The sequence below is a fragment of the Ptychodera flava genome, chromosome 5, assembly GCF_041260155.1.
Source record: "Ptychodera flava strain L36383 chromosome 5, AS_Pfla_20210202, whole genome shotgun sequence".
Lineage (NCBI taxonomy): Eukaryota > Metazoa > Hemichordata > Enteropneusta > Ptychoderidae > Ptychodera > Ptychodera flava.
Window position 1 is genome coordinate 33,853,995 of NC_091932.1, and position 26,429 is coordinate 33,880,423.

A 26,429-nucleotide genomic window follows, 5' to 3' on the forward strand; every position below is an offset into this window, starting at 1 on the left:
ATATATATCTTTTGTTTACAATCGGCGGTACTTTTGTTTACAATCGGCGGTACTTTTTCCATGGACAAGAGCTGCAGAGGTGAACGTCTGGTATTTTTATGTTTTTAGGTGTTCCATCATGCATGCTACACACGATCAATGAGTTCTCAAATAACACAAAACAAATTTGATGCCCAAAGGCAGTGATACTGAATTTTAATCAAGTTTGTCAACAGACTTTACTAAAACTTCTGACTTCAAATAAACACACAACTGTAAGACACAGTTTCACCACGGACCTTCCAGAAAATGTGAGTTCTCGAGGGTCCATGATTACACAAAATATAGCCATGTTCATAGATATGAGCAAAACACAAAACCTTTCACCCATCAAATTAAAGTTCAAGAAATGTGAATAACCACCCTTTGAACAATTTTTATTTAGTGAAATATAATTTTTGTCCTTGAATTCAAAAATTAAAATTCAAAAATTAACATATCTTTATGTTCAGCTACTCTTTCAAGAGTTTCAGTAAAATATTTTGAAACGTTAACATAATACTAAACTAAAACACACAAACTCAAAGTATAACGGATATGTGAAAAGTCTGTACACACTGACTGAAACATGGATGCAATCTTCAACACCAGATAATTTGGATAATGTCTGTTCCGTGGACATTAAATAGAGAATATACAATACCTACAAATAAATATAATACATCTAAATGTAAATGCTACGTCATCAGTAAATATAGAGTATTAGACATAAGACTATTAAGGTAGTATGCGCCTTGAAAGGGAAAGATTTAGACTTGCTTAAACATTCCTTTATGAAACTTTCAACCATTCTCTGACCAAATCAATAATAAAAATCAAAGGGTCCCCATGTGAAGATTATTGCTTTAGGAACAAATTACCGAACGTTTACCAATATCTGAAATTCAAGATGGCCGCCATCCCTGTGTTAACTTGATGGGGAAAAACAGAAGTTTTGATTTTCGAAAAAGTATTGGAAAATTTTGAGAGTCTGAACATCTGTCCTGATGCGCATTCTACCTTAACCTGACAATTGTGTGGCATCTTCAATATCATTAACAGAGAATTAGAAATCATTGGTGCAGGCTTTTAATACACAAGTACGTAATAAATATTTTGCTAAAAACACTCTACACACAAGTCTGTGGAATTGAATGTCCATGCCTTTATCTTTTGTCCAGTAATTTTATATTTTGTAAATATTGCATTAAAAATTCACATTCATGTTGTTCTTATCAACCTAAAAGATCCGTATTCATTGTTCATTTTAAACCCCTAAAATTTGTGTACACAAGTCTAACTCATATCCCTAAAAACACCTCGAAGGTCCAAGGAAAGCAGTAAAGTTGAGTATTCAGGTTTACTCATGATGTAAAATATTTTGCTCATCTTAACACCAAGGGATTGTGATGTTAAATTCTCACATTCCTGGCCGCTGGGAGTGCGGGATCGACAGTGTGGGATAAATCGATCCCACACTCTCAGAAACCGTCCCACACTCTGCAGTAAATATTACACGAGCTCTGATTGGATGATAAACAGTCTGTTTTGTTCCACGCGCAAAATGTTATCCAATGGCACGACGAGTAACAGACGGACCAGAACTACAAAGTAAGCAGGTCAAAGTACAGTGCCAGACGACAGAGTTGTCACGAGTTTTGATAATATTGTACGTGTCCAATATGAATTTAACGCATTTTGTGGTCATGTGAGAAAAAGAATCTCACACACCAAGGACCTGGGATCAGATTTCTCACACTCGTTGGGGATATTTTGTCTCACACTCACCTGCGGCTCGTGTGAGACAAAATATCCCCAACTCGTGTGAGAAATCTGATCCCAGGTCCTTGGGGTGTGAGATTCTATTAATTCTTGGTGACACAGAGCAGGGTAACACTTTGTCCTTTTACCTGATGGACTCTTTGAAGAGCTTTTGAACACAGCTTGTGAATAAACTGGGTATTGAATTCACTTGCCCATCATTAGCAATTCAAATCGTGAGTTGAGAGTCAGTTTGGACTATTTGACCATATCACGGGTTTAAAACTAATGGGTAGAATGAGTAACTATCATTTATACACTGATAATAAATAGTAAAAGAAGTTTAGTACTGAAAAAATCTATCTTCCATTAGGCAAATTGCTTTAGTATTAAACATAAACATTATTTCTGCAAAGCTTGTCTGGTTGGGAAGCACTTTGTAACTACCTACAATATCAACTGTTGAATTTCATCGGTTGACAAAAATTCATAAGATCAATGAGGTAAGGAAGACCAATATGTAGTTTAACCCTTTCACACCACCATGGTTTAACCCAAACCCATTGTTATCAATGGTGATTGTGGACCTGTTTACAGGGAATTGGGGGTGAAAAGGTTAACATGCTTATCCCCTAAAATCAAATCAAAATCAACTGATCACAGTATTTGACATGACAAACAACAAAACACTTAACAAACCAAAGTAATTCAGAGCAACATATTAAACAACCTTGGGAGAGATATGGCTAATTTCATGACATATTTGATGATATATGGACACGAATATTGCAAGATGCAGAGAACTCGTCCACAGATATCATGTTAATACTTGCCTGAACAAAATGAAAACAGAACGACAAAAATAACTCCAACAATAAGCATCATGTATATGGCTCACCAAAGGACTTACAAAAACGGCAGTCATGTTTCATAATGCTTAAAAATAGCCAGCAAATTCACAAATACACAACTTAATCTCCAATTAACGATTAAGTTTTATCTCTAAATGGCTTCTGTAGTTATAGTTTATCCTACATATTGCTCTGATCCACTCCGGTGAAATCTTATTGCTTTAAAAAGTGAGATGAAGAGTCTATTTACAGACGACTTTGAGCTGATGGGGGATCTCCACAAGCTAGAAGAGGTTTAGTCTGTACACTCACTGAATTCATTCAGTCTTTTTTTGGTTTTGATGCTCTGTCCAATGCTTGTAAATGTGCTGGTCCACCCCAAACTGTAGCTAGGAGATTCTTTTCTCTCCTCATGGCAGAGTCTAGAGGCAGTTCAGTTCCAGCAAGGACGACACACTTATTAGCTTGGACCACTTCTGTAGCACCACTGGTGTAATCTTTTAACCAGTCATAGGCAGAGCCTACAATGTCTGTCTTATCAATAAGTCCATCGGCCAGATCCAGCCTCAATGCATCTTGGGAAGATACAGGCTTACCCGAGCACAGCAGCTTCAAGGCTGTCTTTGGTCCGACGATACGAACCAGTCGACTTCCCCCGCCCCATCCTGGGGTGATACCCATTCGAACTTGCAGGAACTGCACCACCGCATCATGCGTCATGAGTCTGAAATCACATGCTGTGGCGATTTCCGCGCCACCTCCTAGTGCTTTCCCATGAATGGCGGCGACACTCACCAGAGGCAACCGCATCAGTCTGTTCAAAGTGTTTTGCATGAAGAGGGTCATCTGACATCCTTGGTCGGGTGCAAGGAAGGTTTTCACCAACGCGAGGTCGGCTCCCGCACAGAACACACGGCACTCTGGTGAGCCATGCAAGATGATAGCTTTACCATTGCTCCAGACTTCCAGCTCAGACACAATGTCAGACAGGGCCGCCATCATACTTCCTACAGAATCATGAAAGTACATAAAACAGTCATTACATTACCATGCCCTGTCCGTCACATTTTAATTGGTCCAGCTGAACCATATGACCGATCACAAATACACATTGACAATAATGGTTTGTTTATGTGCTTGTGAATATGAATAATATAGTAAACATCGTAACTTTCCAGCTAAAACGTAAATTTTAATTTTTACAATGATCATAATCAATCACAAAATAAAATGGATCACTTGTGGGCCAAGTATAGACCCTTTTTTGGCAAAAATCTGGATTTGCAAAATTTTTACAGCGTGCACAATAGTCACTGACAAGTTCTGGGCCCTGTTGTCATTCGCATGGGGAATTTTCATAAATTTTAATGATTTTGGGGGATCATTGATAATATAGTGGAAATAACAGACTCCACACTGACCATCGACGTTTAATTATGGGCGAGGGCTCGAGGAAAGCCAAAATTAACGGGCTCTGCAAGCCTCGCCCGTTAATTTTTGGTTTTCCTCTCGCCCTTGCCCATAATGAATCCTTTTTCTGTCACTGTAGGTTCATCTGTTGCCATCTGGTTTTAGTCTTTTAGATGCAAATTTCAAAGTTAAAACTGCATGGTTGGGGTTCAAAAGAGAATAAATCCTAGGACCTAACTAAGGTCAACGTAAGACTAACCAAGGTCAAGTTGGTTAAAACTAGTCTAGTTTTACAGACTTACTATTTGAGGAACAAAAGAAACACACATAAGTTTAATTTCCACCCACTTGTTTTGCAACGACAAGTATGCTGATTACATGCTAAAATTACAGTGAGTGTGTCACTGACGTTGTACCTTGATGATTATGCTTATCATCAATGACTTAGCTTGAACTTGGTGAGTAGAAAAAAAATTCCCAACCTCTGAGAATTTTGGTTAATCATATCATTCTGTCCTACTCTTTACTTTTTCAGCCGGCAAATAGAATGGTTGCTACCGATAAAATGGCTAAAAATCCACGCAAAAATATCCCGCATCATTACTACTGATACGTCATAAATTTAAAGTTCCTTTTATATGCTCGCATAGCCCATATATCTACATCACTTGTAAATCAGCAATTTTCGTCTTTAGGTGTCTTTATAACCTGCTGTAAGTGCTGCCCAGGTTTGTAATGTGATGCTGTGAGAGTATGCTACACATTGCGTAGTGAAGTCACTTCTCTGGCTGTGTATGGATGCTAAGCTAGACAGTAGAGGGGGTCTTCCCCCTTTTCTGTCTATAGTTTATATATTGAGGATGCATACAAGCAGAAGAACAGGGCCACACTGTGAAGCGAAAAGGGGGCTGGGGAAAGTCTATTGTCTCCTAAGATGACTTATTCTTGCTAAATATAAATACACATTATCAATAAATTATTGGAGTGTACCTTTGACAGATATAGTAGTATCAAAATCGGTCACTTATTGTTGTTTTTTTAGTCTTATCTAAAATCAACAGTGAGACAACTTTACCTGTAATGGCATTGCCCTTTTTAGGATTGTTGATGGTCACCGTGGCGATGCCTGTTCCGTCATCCTTTTTCAGATCCACTGATCCGCCATTCAGTCTTTTCAAGTTCACTCTGGAAGCATTTTCATTGAAAGTGTTCTGCTCCGGATGATAGCTGGGTGCAATTTCCTTGGAATGTTCAATCCGTGCTCCGGTCACCATCTCATTTAGATTTAGTGTCGGAATCTGAATCTTCTCATAATATGGATCTCCGTTTCCGTTTCCATTGCTGCTGAGACATCGGAATGGAATTCTAATATTGGAAGACAATACAAGTCGCCTCAACATCTTGGATTACCTATGACCTTCAATATGGATGAACTTCGACCTGTGACTGATGCCCTGTTGTATTCTTATATATATTTCCACCACTTGCTCACATACCTGGAAGAAATTAATAATTACAACATATCACTGCAAATACTCCTTCAGCAAAGCTTCTTATTTTATCAGTTTATGCTCAGACAAAATTCAGGGACAAGATCAGATCATCCATGTTGGTTGCAAAAATGAGGAGATGCAAATATATTTTTTGTCCTTCCCTAAATTTGTCTGATTGTTGTCCTGTATGGGTGATCCAAGCAAACTATTTTTTCCCAGGATTCCATAGTTTTTTTCATTCTCAAGCCTTGTGAATATTTTTTCCCCAAAGTTTATAGCCTGAAACATTTTTTTCACAATTTTTATTCGACAGTTTTTTTTAAATCACTCCCTCCTAAAATCTGGTGGTATGCCCCATGATGTCAATGATTCACACCTCAGCGTGCAAGAATGATAGTTTGATAAAACAAGTGCTTGCTGTCCTCAAGTTGGCCATTTTCATTTCAAACGTCTTGACTATGCTTTGAATGATCACACGCGCATTTTACAATTGTGAATCTGGAATGCAACAGAAACCACTGGCTATACTAACACTACGGGATTATAAACCATTAGCTTTTAACATGTTCACCCCCAATTTCGTGTGAACAGGTCCACAATCACCAGTGCTAACAATGGGTTTGGGCCAAACAATGATGGTGAATGGGTTAAATGTGGGAATCAAACAACTTTTTGCAACCTCGCTCCTTTTTTCTGTACATGAAGGTTGGCTAAAAAGTGTGGAAATTTAGGGAAAGAGAGAGTGCATATAATGCAAAATCCAAACAAAATATCATAAACTTTTGGAATAGATGTGAAAAAATTTGCATACTGATCCTTAATATCTAAAAAATTATCTTCCCCATTATTGCCATGAAGTTTCTCCAATCTTTGTGTTTACAGTATTAATTGTCATCTGTTTTGTTGGAAAATGTCACAGAGGGATTTCACAACTGTTCTGTTGATAAGGGCAACTAGCATAACATTATCATATTTCCATTATCAGTCACACACAGGTGTGTTTTGCAGAAAATTCACACAAAAAAATAACATTTGTTAATCCCTTTATTCAAATTCCACAATGGCAGCATAGCTATAATCAGATAACAGCTGTAGTTTGGAAGATACCAATACAAAGGAACTACATTTGAAAACGTAATAGGCATTGTTCAGTATGAATTCAAAACTAACATATTTTCAAAAATGTAAAAAATACTGTCACTGATATTTCCAAACAACTTATTAAATATGACCTGATATTTATTAGCATTTGCAAAGGAAAACGGAAACTGGTTTCAGAATATATACATTGGTACACAAAAAGTCATTATTCAAGATAATTCACATTCATTTTAGAGATGAGATTACAAATATTAACATAAGGCCAGAGAAAAAAAAAATCTTGTTCATCGGATTTTTGGACCAAGTTCCAGGAGCGGCGAGCGAAATTTTTTTTTATTATTTTTTTTAGGCCGAAGGTAAACGTGGTTCTCTGGCATTTTTGCACAGATGCAGACAAGGCAAGATAATTGTTTCCCTTTTTACCAGAAATATCACAGACAAGAAACACTGATACTGGTAACTTAATTCAATACTATATTTTCCAACAATAACATAGCCCATTACATTCACAGTTAGTGTTTGTTAGTGGAGAGTATTTCAACATTCTCACAGAATAAAACTGAAATGTACAGCAAATCACTGAAATCCAACAATTCAGTATTGTCCTTTAATATTGTCCTGGTGGGACCTAGCATCTGAGTTTTTTCATTTTACTTTGGCCCCATGTTTTGACCTCTTTACCACTGTCTCTACACAGTTTACACAATGGTCTAACAACACTGTACTGTGATCGGAGTGAAGTTATATAGTCATCATTCAGATCGTACTTTAACATCGACGCAACCATGTGTTTTGTCATTGCCGTAATTTTTTATACTTTCGATGCAATTTTCATTCAATCGGATGCACCGTCCATCTGCTGTCACGATCTTGTTGAACAAATCGCCGAACGTAATATCAGGACAAACACTGAATGGCATCTTTAGAACTAACTGTTGGCCATCACGTCGAATGTTGGCGATCAAATTATACTCATGATGTGACATGTACTAACCTAACCAAATCGACCCACTTTGCGTCGTGATTCGCCAAATTCAGACGTCACAACAACGTGTTGGCGGTCAACTAAGTCCGTACAAACACGTAGGAATTAAGTCTCATTAAAAATCCCGTGCCCGCGAAAACCCGACAAAGTGTAGGGCGCCACCAGCGGCAGTACCAAACATATTTGTAATGCGGAAGTAAGAATTTGCCGCGATCAAAAAAAAAAAAAAATTTCCAAATATGCCAAAGTAGAAGCGGCGATTCCGATGAACAATTTATTTTTTCTTCCTGGCCTAAACCATTTATGTTGCATAAAAGTTTGAGTAATTTAACTTTTAAATTGCAAAAATGATACTTTCATATTTATTGCGACCATTTATCATGCTTTTTTTTTGGTTTAAAGGGAGGCTGTGAGTGGTCGGAACTCTGCTCAAAGGTTGCTGCATCTAGGGTATGTTGGTGATTGATGAAAGTTAAAACATATTTGTTAACAATAAATATAGTCAAACTTCAATGTTGTAGCTATGTTGAAGTGATCCAACCAGACATTCATGAAATACACTGTTTGTAAACAAGAAAGTCGCGCATGTGTAGTTCCGACAAGACCCTCCTGAAATTCTGAAAGATCTGACTGTCAGTATGAATGCTAGAGTAACTGGCGATTCCATACATCCTACAATATTTCCTTTCATATAAATCATTTCTTTCTCTTCTGTTGGGTAACAGAAAAACTTATATGAAAGAGGCATAATAAAAAAATAAACCGTTCCAGTTTTCAAAGAATTATATCTACATGACAGTGAAACTGCCATTCAAATTTTTTTCCACATACGGGGAAAACAGAAGGGCTCCCTGGGCACATGACATGACAAGGCTTTCGTGCAATATTTTGGTGCGTTGGTATGCAAGCAGTTCAAAGGTTGAATTGCGTCATATTGTCATGTCGAGCTCCGGATGATGTGCGTGCGCGCCTCATGGCTGGGGCAACAGTGAAAGGCGTCAGTTTGGTAACCAAGGACGGACGGCGGGTGCAAGCTGGCCACTACTTGGGTACATGATAGAAGTGTTCTGGTCGTACCATAGACAGTATGTCTATGGTTGTACTTCAGTCCGACGACTGACCATGTTATGTACACTCGGCCCGCGGTCCCTCCACAAACCAATGAATGGCAAAAGTGACATGTCACCGAGTTCACGCTTAGTTCACGCTCAGCCTGCATGACCACCCCCGTTGCACCTAGTGTCTGTGACATGTACTGTTATATTCAAATGTGATTCACTACTTTTGCGGGGACTGTTGCGTCAACCTTAACTCTTGAGCTGAACAGAGACTCGATGTCTATGTATTAAATTCATGCAATCAAAAGAGATTAAAAAGTGAACATTTCTTGTATATGTAATAACACCAGCCCAGGGATTTTACTGAACGTTTTGTCTTGGGTCGTATTATTTTGCCGTCTTTTATATGCAACGATAGTGACGTATATTAACATTTTTTGCGACATGGATATCGTAAATTTTGGCATGGGTCGCTCTGTTTCCCCATCCTTTCCTCGTTCGAATCAACTCTGATCTTAATTTTCGCATTTGTCTATGTTCCACGTCAAACTTTCCAACTACAACCACACCTCGAATGGCCTTCACCTGAACAATCATTATATTGAAATGCACTCTTCACTGATGGTGAAATGCAACTTGAAAAGAGACAATGCAACGTTCGTGACCGCAAGTTAACCCCGCTGTTTTCGTTGGATGTTTTGACATGCATAAAGACCCTTGAGAAAACGCATTCGCTGTAGCACTAGCAGTACAAGGGAAAAAAGGCATGCTAGTTGCTACCTCCCTTTCCAATATTAGAAGAAATAAAATACTGAATTCCAGTGAACTTACCAGAACATACCAGTGAAATTGCCACTCGGAACAAACGGATCCCGATACTGATGCGGATGATGTCTTGTTGTGAAGTCCTACTGATTACCATACAATGATCATGATGATCAGCTGGCGCGAGCGTACCGCCCACTTATCCAGGCTACGACAATAAGGACGATGGTAATTGGTCGATGTGGAAACCCACAAAACTGGGCTCCTATTTTGTGTTCGGACATCTCTAAAATGATACAAGGCGTTATCAATATATCCTCCAATCTACAGTCTAGTCGATAGCTGAAGAAATAGCAGACACAGAGAGTTATTGCTGATAATTTTGATCATCATGAGGATTTATGTAACATGAAAGCTGATTGGCTATGTATATCAAATGACCCATGAACCCTAGTACTTCAGGCCTGCTAGTACTTCTAATTATTTCCCGCCATCTTCTTTGTGTTGCTTGGTGGACGCACGGAGCAGATCAGCAGAAGTCAGCAAAACCCGCTAACGGCGAAATTTGTAAATTCTTTGCTATCTACACTTCCAGCTTTTTTGTTAACTTCTCGAGCGAAGATGTGGAATCAAGGAGGAGGTAGGTTATTGGGTGTTTTTGAGGTCTCAAACTGAGTTGCGTCACATGCCATGCCAGGGTCATAGCCCTGCGTACCAAACTGTGTAATTCCCGGCGTTATACGGCCTCAACACACAGCACAGTACGCAGGGCTAGACAGGGTCAGTGCAGTGTTGTGTGGTGTGAATGGTCACGGTACTCAGTGACGGGCCAGGCCAAGGGACTCAAGTTTCGAATTTTCAGATGGTTTCATAGTTCCTAAAACAGTGACCAGCCTTCAAACACAGCGATCATCATTCGTTGGAGCTTTTCTCAAAGTAGTATTCGGAGCAGGGACTATGATGGAGGTAGTAGAGAGAAAAACTTCTTGAGGTGCAGCTAACTTTACACGTTGACATGTACACATTGTAGTGTACAGAATTTTGACGTGCTTGCTCCCTACAGGAGAATGCTGTGCATTTCCGATTAGTACCACAACTCTGTGTGTGCATAGACAGTCAGTCTTCCCCCTCCACTGTCTATGGTGAGACAGACAGCTGCATTGCAGTACCACGAGGTTTGGAAAGAGTTCCGAGTCCCCCTTTTTTTTCCCTAGGTAGGATAACACCCCCCCCCCCGGCTAACCCTAATATTACACCCATCCAAAAGTTGTATTTGATGTGCTTCTTTCAAGGAAAGTCTGCAATTGAAGTGATTTCCAGTCATGAGGGGACTGAATGGAACTCTTCCCCAAGGTTTGCCTTGGTATAATGGTCAGACACATCTGGTTTTGCCATTGGAATCACATACCAAGGCAAAACTACCTACTACAGCACTGCCGCTAATAGACTTGTTGCATGTAAAATACACCCTGGCGGAACTCCCATAGAAAGGTTTATGGATATGTGCCGCCAAGATGGGTCACTTATTCACAAAATAATTGCTAAACATCTAAACATGGGTCTTTTTTCATTTGAAAAAACCCAAAGCATGGGTTGATAACAAAGCATATGTCCCATGCTTTAGGAAAACCTTCAAATGCAACAGCATAAAGGTGGAAATTCCCCAAATTTATCAAACAAGTCCCTAATGATGGGTTATATTCAATATTTTGAATATGCATGGGTTGATGTTTTCTACTTGGGTGACACACCCATGGAAATATGAAAAATCAAAGAGTACCCCACCCCTAGCAATACACAGGATTGGTTTGGGTAACAACACTTCGAAGTTGCCCACTCATTCATTGATTTTAGTAAATCAGCTCCATTTCATGGAAAATATCAAACAAACCAGCTCTTGCAACTGTAAAGAAGTTTGTGTCCAAAACCAGAGCCAAGATCCACATTATTTTTAGGCTGTTGCAAAGGTCATAGGGTGAATGTGTTAGCCCCCAGGCCAGCCAGTAACTGCTGGAGGGTCCAGAAAACCAGGTCAACCCCGCACAATTTCTTCCCAAAACCATTTTGTACCAAAAACCATCTCATCCCAAGTACTACCTCATCCCACACCACCTTGCCCTAAGTACAACCTCATACTAAAACCACTTCACACCATAGATATTTTGCGTAAGTATAGTACCATTATACTACCAAACCATCCTTAAACAATGATTCCACAATGTATCACAACATTGTTTTTACCTGCAACTTGGAAGCATAACTGTGACAGGACATTTTGGCTACCATGAACCATTTATTCTTGCATAAAACGATAAACAGTAAAATTGGAAACAAGAAAAAAGCAATCTACAAAATACTACAACTCGTGTTATTGAAATGTACACTTTCAAGACTTAAGTCTTGGGATGATAGATAGGTGATAAAAACTTCAATGCCAGTGGGTAAGTTTAGTTTTCGCTTTACCGGTTGGTGATAGTTTGTGGCGAAGTGGCGTTGTTTTAGGGCAACATGACTTCTGGTGTGAAGAGGTTATGGTACGAAATGGTACGGGACAAGATGGTATGGTGGGAAGTTGTTTTGGCATGAAGTGTCTGGAAACCACTGCTGCAGAGGAAAGGCAAACCAGTCTAGTGAAGTTTTGAATTATCATTCTTACCTGTCTCTCATTTGTCAATGAAGGTTTCGGTGGTGGTGGTTATGGTGATGAAGGAGGTACTGGTTTCATCAACTCTCCAGGAGGCTTTGGTTCACCGATGCCAGCGTCACAGGACAAGGCCAAGGTAAGGCCACACAGTGAAAACACATCACTTTTCAGAGAATTCAGAGCGTGTATAATCAACCATCATGTGAGTCGTTTGCAAAAGTGTGAACAGTGCTTTATATGTGAGTAAATGTTTATTTTTTTGTTTCAGGGAAGAAGGCCTCAAAACTTAATGCCAGCAACAGTAGCTGAGCTGTTGAAATCAACAGATGAAGATTATAAAGTTGGCGATGTTGAAGTCAATATGGTATAGTAATGATAACATGGCATGGTATAAAGCTAGGGGAAAGAGGGAGACATATCTATGATCACATGCCCTGGTAGAGATGTAGTTTGTGGTCTGTTCAAATGCTGTGTTAAATTATTGATAATTGGAAGAGGGAGACCCAGAACATTCAAAATTATTCCATATTCTATAATCGATGGTAAAACTTATTGAATGGCAGCTAGGGAAGGGTAGGAGTTGAAAGTTCAGGAGAGGGGAAGAGTTCAAAGTTAGAGGAAGGAAAAGAATTCAAAGATGTTTCCCCATTTGTGGATGAGGGAAACTTTCTTGGAATTGGGAAAAGTACCTGGTCAAGATTAAGTGAAGAGTCGTCTATCTGTGCAGCATCTGACCAAAAGTGGATGTACCAAACCTGTCATTGGATGTATATGCCATCGTAATGCCTCACAGCAAACTAGTTGTTCATAATCATAGCTTTATAAACAATGTTACTTGGTAGTTCAATAGGCCTACACTTGTTGACAAGTTTGTAAGTACATGTACTTGGCCTTGGTTTGTCAAGTCTCATTTGACCCTATGACACTTCAAGATTTATGAGAAATTTATCTTGAAAAATGCCCCTAAAAACTTGAGTACGATTGATTTTTACAAAAATAGACATCTGTATTTAGACTGTTAATGGGCATTGAACTTCGTGATAACGGACACTATGTCAGTCGCAAATTTATTTTGTCCAGACTGAAGTTCTTTTTCCCTGTTGGTTAAATCTGTCAAAAATCACAGGTGACAGTGGTGGGGCTGGTGAGGGAAGTACAAGAAGCCCCAACCAATATTCTCTACAAAGTTGATGATATGACAGGTCCACCAATAGATGTCCGGCAGTGGATTGATACTGACGTAAGTAATTCACTATATGCCTTAAAGAATGTCCCATCTTGGAATGCTGCTCACCCCATCAATAATGGTATATACTGCTTTCCACCTTGACTTCATCTGGTTGTCTGTTATCCACTCTCATCATCCTAAGCATATACTTGGGCAAATTTGAATTTTAAAATAATTAGAAATTATGATCACTTGCACAAATTTAGCAAATTTTCCATGTACACATGTACATGTATGGCATCATAGTTTTCATCGAGCATACTGTATAAAAAAAGTGAATTTATTTCATGTTGATGCTTTCATACGCAAATAGGTTAGCTGCCTCTCATTTCTGATATACATGTATTTTGTCATAAAAAATCTTTAGCTCACAAAATTTTCTCAGCAAAATTTTTGTGGCTCCTCATCAGCTTAGCCAGTTGCTATTTAAAAAAACCATTATCACTTTCCTGTTCGTTTGTCTCTTTCATAGGTGACAATTTTCTTACAATACTAACAGAGAGAAACCAAAGTGACAAAGATTTCAACGTTACCTGTCTAACCATATCAAATCCTTTGGTTGCAATTGTTATAATTGCAGTGCATACAATGCGGCTGTGCCTTTAGACCAATGAATACTCTCCATTGATAAGAGTCCCGACACATTTTCAATCATACTGTTTACATAAATGACTGCTTCTATTTGGGAAAAAGAATATAAAATGTTTCAGTATTTCTCCGAGTCAGTAAATTTCCCACCCAGTCCTAAAGCTTTCATTTGTAATGCTTTCCTCGCTGCACTGTCTTTGTAGGATGCCGGAGACTCAGAGAAGAGCAGACCCATTCCGGAAAATACTTACGTCCGTGTGATCGGACAGCTCCGAACATTTGGTGGCAAGCGAAACATCAGTGCCTTCAAAGTACAGCCACTCACAGACTTGAATGAACTGACCATGCATATGATGGAAGTGTTACATTCACACATGTACGTTGACAAAGCACAGAAAACAGCTGCCATGGTGAGTGCGTGACAAAAGTGTACTATTATTTCAGCAACTTTAGCTAAATCCTGCAGCACACAAGATAAATTAGCTGAGGAAAGTGTCATTCAAGGCGTTTTGCTCGGCCATTTTACTTCTGTGTGCTGGCAATTTTTTGTGCCTTTGTGCCGTTGAGCAAAATGTTCATCGTGTTTGATATATTTTCTTCACAATAAAAATTTCTTACTGTGTGCGAGAGAGAAGGTGACTGAAAGTGAGTAAAATTACTGAGCTAAAAGAGTTTGAATGAAATATTGCTCAGCTAATTTCTCCTGTGCTGCAGACTTAAGATAGCGTGTGCCTAAAATTGAAACATTTACACTTTTGCTGAAACTGTCCTCAACAAAACTGTAAACCATTCTCTTGCAAAATCAAAAATAACAAATTGAGGGTCACCATGCAAGTTTGGTACCGTGGAAACAAATTACCGTAAAGTTTACTGGTAGTTGAAATTCAAAATGGCCACAACCTCCATGTTAACTCAACGGGGAAAATTTACATTTTCGATAAGCTGGTGACAACATCATTTACTCCACGAGTTTCAAAATGAGCCCCTACAAGTGGTAGACCAAAATTGTATATAAAAGTTTTTGAGTACGAATATCTCAGTGCCTTCCCCCCACCACACCGCCCATCCCCCGACATTCTACCTCAACTGTAACAACCTAAATTCCTTGCAGCAACAGTTCCAATGACCCCATTGTAGTTTTAACAGACAGAGGGGTATGGAAGGTATAGAAGAGAGGCAGTGTTTCCATATCGTGGCAAGGTTGGTGAGGAGAGGTGAAAATTTTCAAAGGGTGTCTCAAAATTTATGCAAGAGAGGCAACTAGTAGGAAAACTGATGAAAGTGACCATCACATCTTTTATTCACAGGGCATGAATGGTGCAAGTCACACAAACATGCAACAGATGAACACAGGTGATCAGGGTGGTTACAGCGGGGCACAGCCAGCTTTAGGATTAAGTAACGTGCAGAGACAGGTAAGAGTCAACAAAAAAACAAAGTTGTGTTTCTGGCTCCTTTGGCCAAATTTATTTTATTTTGGTGTTTGTTAACACAGAACTTCGTGGATTTTGAGCCAAAACTGTCAATCATAGTGAAATTCCAACTTGCTTTTGACATTGAACTGCATTCATGGAGCTCAGTCATATTTTTCAGACTACTTGTCAAGTAGCATATTCAACAAAGTTTGCGTTGACTATAACAGCAAGTAGCATTTTCTGCAGACTCACAAAATTATTGTTGTATTTTTACCCTGCAGGTACAGCAAATAATTCAGGCATGCAGCGATGAAACAGGCGTAAGTGTTGATAACATATCACGACAGCTACGAAACCTTTCAAAAGATGCTATCAGGTACGTAAATCTCTGCAGGCCCTGTGGATGCCTGGCACAGAGGGCGCTGTTTCAAATAAGAAGTTATCAGAAATTTAAATTTCTAAAAAAAAGAAATTTAAATTTGAGCTGTGTTTAAATCTCTGTACGCTATGAAAGCTTGGCACAGAGGGCAGCACAGGGGCGGTGTTTCAACAAAGAATTTGTCAGAGATTTAAATTTGAGCTGTGTTTAAATTTCCGTACGTGCTATGAAAGCTGGCACAGAAGGTGCTTTTTCAACTAAGAAGTTCTCAGAGATTTAAATTTGATCTGTGTTCATCCCAAGAATTTTTATTGGACCATTTGAAGTATGAAAACTTTGCCTTGCATGTTGGCACATGTTTTGCACTTTCTTAACGTTCGTTTGCTCTACAACGCATCTGTCAATACTAAACTACTAAAATGCATTCGTATTCAAATACATCATTCACTTTATTTTTCTTTTGAAAAAGATCAGTGCTTATGTATTTGATTGTTGGAAAGAGGAATGATATTCCATCATAATTTGTGCATATATTTTGTTTAAAAAGATAACTGGTGTTTTAGTATTTTGAAATGACATATCATCTAAATGCTGCATGAATGGATTTTGGCTTAAGTAAACAAGTTTGGTTTCTTTTCACAGGAATGCTATTGAATTTCTAAGCAATGAAGGGCTTTCCCATCACAATTTGTGCATATATTTTGTTTAAAAAGATATCTGCCATTATAGTATTTTAAATGACATACTATCCAAATGCTGCATGAACGGATTTTGACTGAAGTAAACAATTTTGGTTTCTCTTTACAGAAATGCTATTGAATTTCTCAGCAACGAAGGACACATCTATTCCACTATTGATGATGACCATTTCAAATCCACTGACAGTTAACAAGTGAATACTGAAAGTTTTGATTTGAGAGAAACAAACCAAACTTTTGTCTTCCTTAAGATATGTTTACTCTTGGAAAGTACTTGAATTTCAGCGCTCCCAAGAAAGTCCTTGGAAAGTCCTCAACCCTTATCCTGCCAAGTTCATGTCACCACCAGGTCTAGTTGGTTGAAATTAGTGGAGCATTACACGTCCCATGTTGAATAGTAACAAAGACTTGAACATTTGAAGGCTTCTGAAAACAAAGATACTGTAAACGTAATTTTCACGGACTGATACTGCCATAACATTTCAAGCCAAATAGGTGGTTTTGGCTCAACACTGTCTTTACTGATTTGCCAGAAGGGGATGTGATACTGTCTGGTAAAAAACAGGGTTAACCCTCTCACCACCATGTATTTGGTCCAAACCAATTGTTATCAATGGTGATCATGGACCTGTTTACAGGGAATAGGAGGTGAACAGGTTAAATGAAATTGAGTCATGAGTCACCAATGATTTACAAAAATCAGAAAATTAGATTGGTTATGATATCATGAAAATGATATGTAAAACGAAGTATAAAATATTTTATACAAGTGATATCTTGACTAGGTGGTTCAGACCTCTAAGAGATCTTGAAAATTGCTGGAGAAGACTGGAAAGACCTTGAATTTTAAGCGACTTTGAGTGTATTGACCACCTTCAACACGATTTGAACTAATTTAGGATAATTGGATAGTGAACTAATGTCGATTTAATCTGCAAATATAAGCTCATCTGCTTTTCTCTTTAAGCAATGCACTTGTTTTTGTGAGTAATTTGTAATATTGGAACATTCATCTACCATATGGCACCCAACAATTTTGAGAAATTTGAAGAATATAAAGATCGAATTCTCCCAAAGTAGTTCCAATCGTGTTCTTCTACCTTCATGTAATAAATTATTCTCAATGTGTTACCTACATTTATCAGTAGTTTTTGACCCTTTCACGACCTTACTTCGTAGCATTTACTGTTTGTTGTATTTGAACAGTATTTTCAAAGAATATGTAGATTTTCATGTGGAAATCAGTTGCCCTGGCATGTCAAGATCTGATAAGTTTAACAATGGGCATGTTTTTCAGTCGGTGTTTACAGTATTTAGAATCAACTAGTCTTTTTGTTCCTGAGTACCACACAATAGCACTGGAGGCTCTCTGAGGTAATTACTGCCATTTTTCATTGTATTTATGTACAAGTGTCAATCATGTCAAAGGGACATGTTGTTTGACTCTGTACAACTACTGTTTTGTTTGTACTTATCCAGTATAGATTTCTGAACCTTTTGTTTTCTTTTTGATTTTAATTTTCCATATGTTTAAACTTCTATTGAATTTGATAGGAATATACTTGTTTGATCACTTTATTATATAACATCAACAAAAGTTTGTTTTACAGTTTTTGTGTCGCTGACGCTATGTTTAGAAAAAAATCTCTAACATTTAGTGCAAGGGGATATTGGAAGTTTATTCATCTTGTGATACAAATAAAGACATTTTTTGATTTCATTCTTAGTTTTTCACTGTGAAGCAGCGTATTTTATGTCAACGTGAGTGTTGGTGAACACTAGATAATTGTATAATCTACTGCTGAGCAGAAACATTAAAACCAATTCTCTTTCAGGGGTCCCCGTACAAGGAGGGACCACTGAAACTAAACACCGAATATCTACTGATGTTTGAAATTCAAAATGGCTACTTTACCCAGTTCTCTATAGAGAAAAATTGAATATGTGACTTTCGCAAAAAAACAAGAACTCAAAATTTTGTTTCTTCACAAACTTCAAAAAGAAGTCCCGTCAGCAAAACTTGATAATTTCAGTCTGAATAGGTTTTCCTAAAGTGAATTGTAACACCTTATAAAGAGTAAATATTTTGCCACTCTGCAACTAGCTTCAAATGTAGAGATTTGAACGAAGGTCAGATATAAAGATGTTTTGGTCTGTTTTAGTTGCCATGGACAAAATACAGGGGGACTAACAGGTTTGGTCATGTCCGTCTGTCTGTCCGTCCATTCACACAAAATATCTCAGAGATGCTAAGAGTGATTTCATTCAAACTACTCCCCAAGTCCTCCATATTGCACGTTGCTTTGTTTTGTGATAGGATCAAATATGTCGGTGTGTTGGCCATTTTGTTTCTTGCATTTGATGTCAATGGGTCCGTTCATGCAAATTTCTCTTAGATATCTTGAGCAATTTCCGTCAAACTTGATACAAGGATTACTCCCTATGTCATACATATGCACATTGATTTGTTTTGTGATCTGATCCAATATGGCCGCATGATGGCCTTATTGTTTTTGTGTACTTGATGTCCATCCACAGGGGCATGAGAATGGCCAATTAAAAGATAAAGAATCATGCTATTAAATCTAGTTTTTGTGTACATGCCGTTTTAGTCCCAACTGACAACATCAAGGAGGGACTTTTAGATTTGGTCATGTCCAGTTGTGCGTCCATGCATCTGTCCGTGGTTCATGCAGATATCTCAGACATGCCTGAGCCAGCTCTTTTCAAACTTGGTACAAGGAAAATACATTATTGTATACATATGCATGTCCAATTATCTTTGTGTGGCTTGCATAATTAGTGCTAATTTGCATAATTAGTGATTTTTGAGAAACTGCTGTTTCTGGTGCGACTGCCAACTTTGTACAGATGTTGGTCACAGAGCTCTAATAGCACACAATGACGTATCAGTATTGTGTCAGTTGATTGCTTATTTGCATATTTCATGAATTTTTGTTATTAGGGTGATGTCTAGAAATACTGCAACAGATGTAATGAAACATGGTACTAATCTTTAGCACATTTTCCCATAATAGTGTAGAAAGACACTTAGCAGTATAATCTTAAGTAATTTCTAATTTGCATATTTAATGAACTTTCCTAATTTGTGTGCTGTCCAGAAATACTGCATTAAATTTGATGAAAGATGGTACAGATGTTGATCCTCAGTACAGTAATACTGTGTGCAGACATTTAGAAGTATCATGTCAATTAATTGCTCATTTGCATATTTGATGAACTTTCATAATTAGTGTGATATGTCTAGAAGCACTGCATCAAATTAGATGAAACGTGGTACAGATGTTGATTTTCCAGTGGTTTAATGGCTTGCAAAGATACAGTGCAGTATCATTTCAATTAATTGCTAATTTGAATAATTAATGAAGTTTTGTAATTGGGCTGATATGTTAAGAAGTGGTTCATCAAATTTCATGAAACTTGGTACAGACTTTGAGCTCACATTGCTTTAACAGTGAATAGAGATATTTATGAGTGCCATGGTAATACATTGTAATTTGCATATTAAATGAACTTTCCTTATTAAAGTGAAATGTCCAGAAATACTGCATCAAAATTTGATGAAACTTGGTGCAGATGTTCTTTTCACAGTGCTGTAATACAATTCAACGACATTTAGCATATCATTTAAATTAATCGCTGATTTGCTTACATGATGAAGTTTTGTTTTTATAGTGAATGTCCAGAAGCACTGCATCAAATTTTGTGAAATGTGGTACAGTAACCGTGATTTTGAACACATATGCACTTACTGCCTTGTGTTTGTAATGTTAAAACTTTGAAGTTCAGTCAGAAAGTACAAAATTTTACTTGTTTTACGAAAAAATGATCAACGACCAGTCTCCTTTTAAAAGGAGGCTGAGTGTCTGAACTGCGCGTGTGTGACTTTCTTGTTTAAAAACAATGTATTTCATGCATGGTATCTAGATGCATCACGTAACTTAGTTGCAACATTTAATTTTTACGATATTCATTGTTAACAAACATGTTGTAACTTTCATCAATCATTAGGTACAGTGTTTACACCGGCCGTAGGGTTCCTGGCAAACTTCAAGCATAGTTCAGACGACAACTCCCTTTAAAGGTATACAGTCACCTGTAATCTAAATATGCCAATATATGGTCAAAGGGGCTTTCCTTGGTATTCCAAATGCCTATGTGAGGGCGCTGTTTTAAAAAGCGGCCACCCTCTTTAAATCTGTGATTGGTTAGATTTTCTCTCTCCATGGTAACGGTGGCAAAATTGGAACAGGTGACAGTACACTTTTAAGATTTGAATGGCACAGTAAGAAGAGGGCCTGGCTGAATGCATAGAAGTGAGTGTATTATTTTACTTGCTGTTACTTTATTTCTAAGATACCAGTCTTTCTTAACACAATTTTAAATTGTGGTTTTTATGGGGTTAATGTCTACATAATAATTTCAAAAGGAAAAAATAAGATACATTGTATTCAATTTTTTACATCAACTTGTCGAAATATACTTCGTAATGCAAAACAAACACCATTTCCCAATTTGCATCAAACTAATAATTTCATCAAAAGTTTATAGAAATACATAACTTTCTTTTTTCACAATGTTGATCATTAAAGAAAAAGATCGTGCACACTCCGAACTGGAAAGTCGCAAATATGGCAGACTATATCATATGATTTAACGATCGTTCACCTCTGATAATTTTAATCACTAAAACGTATAAAATTACAGTTCATACAACTGCAGGGCTAGAGGGCATTTTGTATGTGAGTTTTTGTGTATATCTATCCAAAAGTTACATTTCTAAATTGCTACCTATTCAATATATGCAAGCTAATCTAAATCAATTGTTGGCATTAATTGTGGGATATACTCTCCGACATTTTCTGATGAGCGTGAAATTCATCATTTCCTTACGAGATATTTTCCAGCATTCTTATTATCTCGTTCTTTAATGCCTCAGCTTTATCGCTCTTTACAATTTCAGCTTCATATTCGATAGTAATGTATAGTTTACCACCAAATCCTAAAATGGAGATTTCAAAATCTTCCAGGGCTCCTGCGAGCATTGAGTAAATGCCATTAAAAGAAACATGGCCGTGTTTATGACGTTCAAGGAAATCAAGATACCCATAATTGGATACAGCAAACATAGTACTATTAGCTAAATACTCCGCTCTATTTTTTAACTTGTCCGTAACTTGCTTCACAAGGAGGTCAGAGCCAACTTTACAGTTGGATGGCAATGGCGTTTTGTTGTTTAATTCCTTGTGAATATCTTCTTTGACTTTATGAGCTATTTCCCAGAACCCTTCAACCTCAAACGAATTCTTATCAATGTTGGTCTCAACCACAAGATATGACTCGTAAACACCAAGATTATTGGCTTCGCTTTTCTCGAAATACCTACGAAGGCTAACAGCCAAGGGTAATGGAAAAGCCTCGTAATCAATAGGTTTCCCATCAGTTGCAACCTTCAAGAAAGATAGACAAAACACTACCATCAAAGTGCTATTTAAGTTTGCGCCATGTTCTTTCGACAACCTGTCAACATTTGACTTTACATATTCAGGTACGTCAAACAGAAGATATTTGGAATTTGACGTGTCTACAGAATCGGCTACATCGACTTGACGAAAACATGATTTGAGATCTATGCTGCGTTCATGCTCATGTCCTGCTGACGGATCCTGCGTTGATTCTACTGCAGTTTGCCCGCCAAGTAAATCTTCGACTGGCCTGGGGAATGAAGTTTTATCAACTGTGCATGTCTTCGCTGACAGTGTCTCGTTCAAAATGTGATTTATGTTTTCAATCAGCAAGTCAGCATATCGGACCAAACTAAATCCATCTGCTGCGCTATGACGTATGGAGAATATTATGCCAGTATGATATTCTTCAGCGACGCCATTACTTGATTTGACCCAGTGCCCCCGTAGAAGTGTGCACCGCCATAAATGACCGCCTGGGTTCCTAAGGGATATTTTCCTCTCTAGAGACAACGCTGCTTGCATTTCCGAGTCTGTAAAATCTGAAGTGTGCAGATTGATGCCGCCACCATTTTCCATCTCCACGTAGTAACGTCCTTTCTCCTTCCCGTCTTGATCACTCACAGTTTTAATAGTTGCTCTGAGTATAGGATGCTGTTTCACCAGGCACTGCAGTGCTTCGTGTAGGATGTCCTTTGTAAGTTCCACCTTGCATTTAAGCAGTAAGGCAGACATTATACAAAGGATTCCGTCGTCATTGATCCTGTCATACGTGAGTTCACGAAGGTTTAACCTTCGAAACATCCTCGGCGATAGACGTGAAGAAGAGGCCATTATCAAATGAAGTGCTGTCTTTTTTTGCGCCCTCTACAGATGAAATAACAGGATATTATGTCAAGTCGCTGTGGAAGCTTTGGTGAAACACTCAAGTGAAGACAACATAAACAACATAACAAACAAACGAACGATAAAGCACGGGGAACCCAGAAATCTGGTTGTTATTGTTGTTGTTGTTTGTATTGTTGTTTATGTTTATTAGTCGTGTTGTTGTTGTTGACCAATAGGGCTACATTTCAACGAACTTAACTGTTGTGTTGTTGTTGTTGTTTCAAACGTAATGTAGGTGTCATAATAAAAGCTACAAGGACACTATCATTATTTGACCCGACACAACTCTCTGCTAACGTGCACTCTCTTCATACACTGAATTTCAGTGTATTTCAATCTCAATATTTTTCCATACTGTATTCTACATTGGAGAGAGCACTATTTGTTGGGGACTTTCTCTATTCATATTCCAACATTTTCCCATCAATCAAGATGGGTGGAATTGACAGTAACGGTGTACTTAGACAGTACATTTATGTGTACACGATAGAATTGTCAGAAATCGCCGAAGAATTTCTAATGTTAACACGTCACAAAGGATCAAGTGATATTATTTTCAATATTTCTTTTAAAGGTAGAATATCAAAAGTTGACAGAAATATGGACTTGCCCACAGGCGCACACGGTGTCCAATGTGATGAGCGCAGAAATTACATTCGTGCACGCTGAACACACCACGCACCTGTGGACATAGGGACCTGCACGAAAATCAAGATATTCATAATCTGTGATATTTCCAAAAGAGAACTATTTTTATCAATGGTCTCTTGTCTCTTTTCTTAATACTTTAATTGGAACATTTGACCGTCTCTAAATATTGCCTGATGAGCTACCGTGTTTAACTTTCAGGGGATTAATTCAGTCGGTCAACACATCGTTCAAAGTTTGTGAGGTTGATTTTCACGTCTCTTCTATGGAGGAAGAAAACTTTGATAAGAATTCACCGCTAAGTTTATCGAATAGGACCACAGGCGACCCAATAGGTTCTGAGTTTTTCACACTGTTTTCTCTATCATTTTCTCTTCTTTCTTCATGCTCTGAATGATCGGAATAAATAAAATAAATGGTTTATATAACCTAACCTAGCCTCTGTGACTCTTTATTTATTTTACACTCCATTACAAGGACGTATATCTCTCATACACACATGCTGTAATTAATTAGTCAACACAACTAATTATGTTAATCCGTGGACTTATCAGGGATTTTACGGGTTGGTCAACATCGCGAAAGATAGGAATGGTTCATTAACATCACTATCTTTCCGATGTTGACCAACCTCTGATAAGTCCACGGATTAGCATAATTAGTTGTGTTGACTAATTAATTACAGCATGTGTGTATGAGAGATATACGCCCTTGTAATGGAGTGTAAAATAAATAAAGAGTCACAGAGGCTAGGTTAGGTTAGGTTATATAAACCATTTATTTTATTTATTCCGATCATTCAGAGCATGAAGAAAGAAGAGAAAATGATAGAGAAAACAGTGTGAAAAACTCAGAACCTATTGGGTCGCCTGTGATAGGACATGCTCAAAAACTTCAGCGATTGCATTTCAAATCGGTAGTTTAATTCAAAAACTCATAAGTTCACTTTGAATGTTAGTTTGGCGACGATTTTTCCTTGTTCTGTTTTTTTTAATCAAGTCTGTCTGTATTTTGGATTGATGATGTTTTTTCGTGATAAAATAAGTTAAAGAACAGACGTTCAGTAATAAAAGAATTACTCGCTGATTTCGTAAACATCATAAGCTGGTCGTAGGAATCTCGGCATTGATTGTCGGCTGTCAAAGTTTTAAGGAAATACGAACCTCTTGAAAATTGAAAGATTTTAACCTTTTGTCGAAACTTTCCTCAACAAGGAAACTTTAGACGACTGTCCATGGTCGACAATAAGAAACCAATGTGTAAAAGTTTGGTACGATAGAAATAGACAACCCAAAATTTACTGCTTTTTCAAAAATTAAAAAAAATGCTCCAGGACCTTTAAATTGTGTTGACTCAGAAAACAAGAGGTTAAAAAGTACTTTAACTCCGCGGGCTATCTTCACAAAATTTTATGGAACCACAATAACACCTAGATCATGTGACTGTATGAGATCATGGCGTCGAAGCCAATCACGGTTTTAAGCCATGATGTCGCATTGAAATCTATACTGTCGTTATACAAGGTGTCAGTATTCACTGGCTTTTATATTAAGATTGATTAAGAACTACGGCTCAAACAGATTTTTTGTCGAGTCGATGTATAATTCCGAAAAATGACTTTTCAAAGTTTTCGTCACAATTCCGGATCATTGATGCTCAGAACTGGAGCGCTTGAAGACTGCCATAGGTTAATTGGCAAAAATCGTATTCTATGGTTAGACCTCAGAAAATGACTATTTCTACACTGAATACTATTTAGTAGAGTAAAATGCTAAACATATAATTTTATACTTGCCCTCTCTTTCTATTTATCATGTCCGACTACTGAAAGAAGTTCAGTCGCGCCCTTTTTACCGAAACGAAACTCCAATTCTAAAGACGAATGGAAAAACAACGACAGAAATGTAAAATCGGACAAGTTTTCAGTGTGTTCACAGAGATGTGAGCCCCAATCTCCTTAAACAGAAACATTAAATTTTGACAATTTAGTTTATCGATGATCAAAAATATGTTTGTAGCGAGGAGGTAGATTCGAGGTCAATTGAAATTTGTTAATTATAGGTGGCCACTGACCTTCTCTGGAAAGAACTCCTTCTATGATTGCTGGCCTCTTTCGTTCCAACAGTCAATAGTAATAGTAAGTGAAGATGAAGGTGAGCGTTTTTGTCTACACACAACTGTACTTCAACCGTCGGAGTTGGATTGTGCGAGATGGTTGGCACTGGTTTCGATATAAGACAGGGTTCGTTTTTCTATTTTCATACAAATATTCTTCACATTCCTAACAGGACACAAAAATTAACATAATTGGCAGACGGAGGTGTAGTGTATAACAAAAGCACAATGACTTTGTTGGATGTAATTATGTAAGAGTCACGTTTCTTAACGGGTTTTAACATGTGGTAGTTAGGTTTACATGTTAACAAATATGAAAATAAGCTTCTACAATGGGAATTTACAGTACTATTGTCAATTAAAGGCATGCCTCCGCTGAATGATTCCATTCTGTTTTCTTAATGATATTCATTCACCAGCAAAGACAAACGCTGTCGATTACTTCACAAAAGCATTATCAATGTAAAAGGTTAGTTCGTGCATTGAACCGCCAATGCAGAGGTTAGGGTGAATTCTTGACGTAGAATCAAATATATCTTTAAAGACCACTTCTTTATCAACTAATTCTAGTTTTGTCGCCACTAAACTAAATGTTGTTTTTGAAGGATGATATTGATCACCTTCTCTGTCAACGTTCTTAACTGACATGTAACTGTTTTAATTAAATTATATCGCCCTCGACACGTAACGCTGTTGGTTGTGACAGACGATTTTCTACGAAAGTAAAGATAAAATAATACATCCAATAACAAACATCGATATCAGTACAGCTCTTGGTCTTCAAGTAGGTGTTACAAATCCATCACGTGAAATTTTCATGTTCCTTCATTAACTGTTAACTACTTTCATTATTGTAATATCATTCACACATATGTCGCGTCAAAACTTCAAAAACATT

The 26,429-nt window shown here is 37.7% G+C and overlaps 3 protein-coding genes across 4 annotated transcripts; 1 reads left to right on the top strand and 2 right to left on the bottom strand.

The window, feature by feature from the left end:
• Positions 1 to 1,900: 1,900 nt before the first annotated feature.
• Positions 1,901 to 9,665, bottom strand: LOC139133615 (ethylmalonyl-CoA decarboxylase-like). The gene is made up of 3 exons (XM_070700363.1): positions 9,509 to 9,665; positions 5,116 to 5,536; positions 1,901 to 3,637 (listed from the first exon to the last, which is right to left on the bottom strand). The coding sequence occupies exons 2-3, from the start codon at positions 5,438 to 5,440 to the stop codon at positions 2,952 to 2,954; spliced, it is 1,011 nt and encodes a 336-aa protein (XP_070556464.1). The 5' UTR covers positions 5,441 to 5,536; positions 9,509 to 9,665; the 3' UTR covers positions 1,901 to 2,951.
• LOC139133616 (replication protein A 32 kDa subunit-like) lies at positions 9,633 to 18,114 on the top strand. 2 transcript variants are annotated; one of them, XR_011552624.1, is made up of 9 exons: positions 9,633 to 10,082; positions 12,122 to 12,222; positions 12,355 to 12,450; positions 13,213 to 13,326; positions 14,106 to 14,312; positions 15,210 to 15,317; positions 15,599 to 15,693; positions 16,504 to 16,960; positions 17,051 to 18,114. XR_011552624.1 is itself a non-coding variant. In XM_070700364.1 (8 exons), exons 1-8 carry the CDS (start codon positions 10,064 to 10,066, stop codon positions 16,583 to 16,585), a joined length of 822 nt encoding a protein of 273 aa, XP_070556465.1. In that variant the 5' UTR covers positions 9,638 to 10,063; the 3' UTR covers positions 16,586 to 18,114. The 2 variants fall into 2 exon arrangements, 1 of the variants encoding a protein (XP_070556465.1); XM_070700364.1 differs by having other exon boundaries at positions 9,638 to 10,082; positions 16,504 to 18,114.
• A 3,031-nt stretch (positions 18,115 to 21,145) lies between these two features.
• Positions 21,146 to 25,640, bottom strand: LOC139133614 (uncharacterized). Its single transcript, XM_070700362.1, has 2 exons — positions 25,490 to 25,640; positions 21,146 to 22,747 (listed from the first exon to the last, which is right to left on the bottom strand). Exon 2 carries the CDS (start codon positions 22,712 to 22,714, stop codon positions 21,305 to 21,307), a length of 1,410 nt encoding a protein of 469 aa, XP_070556463.1. The 5' UTR covers positions 22,715 to 22,747; positions 25,490 to 25,640; the 3' UTR covers positions 21,146 to 21,304.
• Between the last annotated feature and the right edge of the window lie 789 nt (positions 25,641 to 26,429).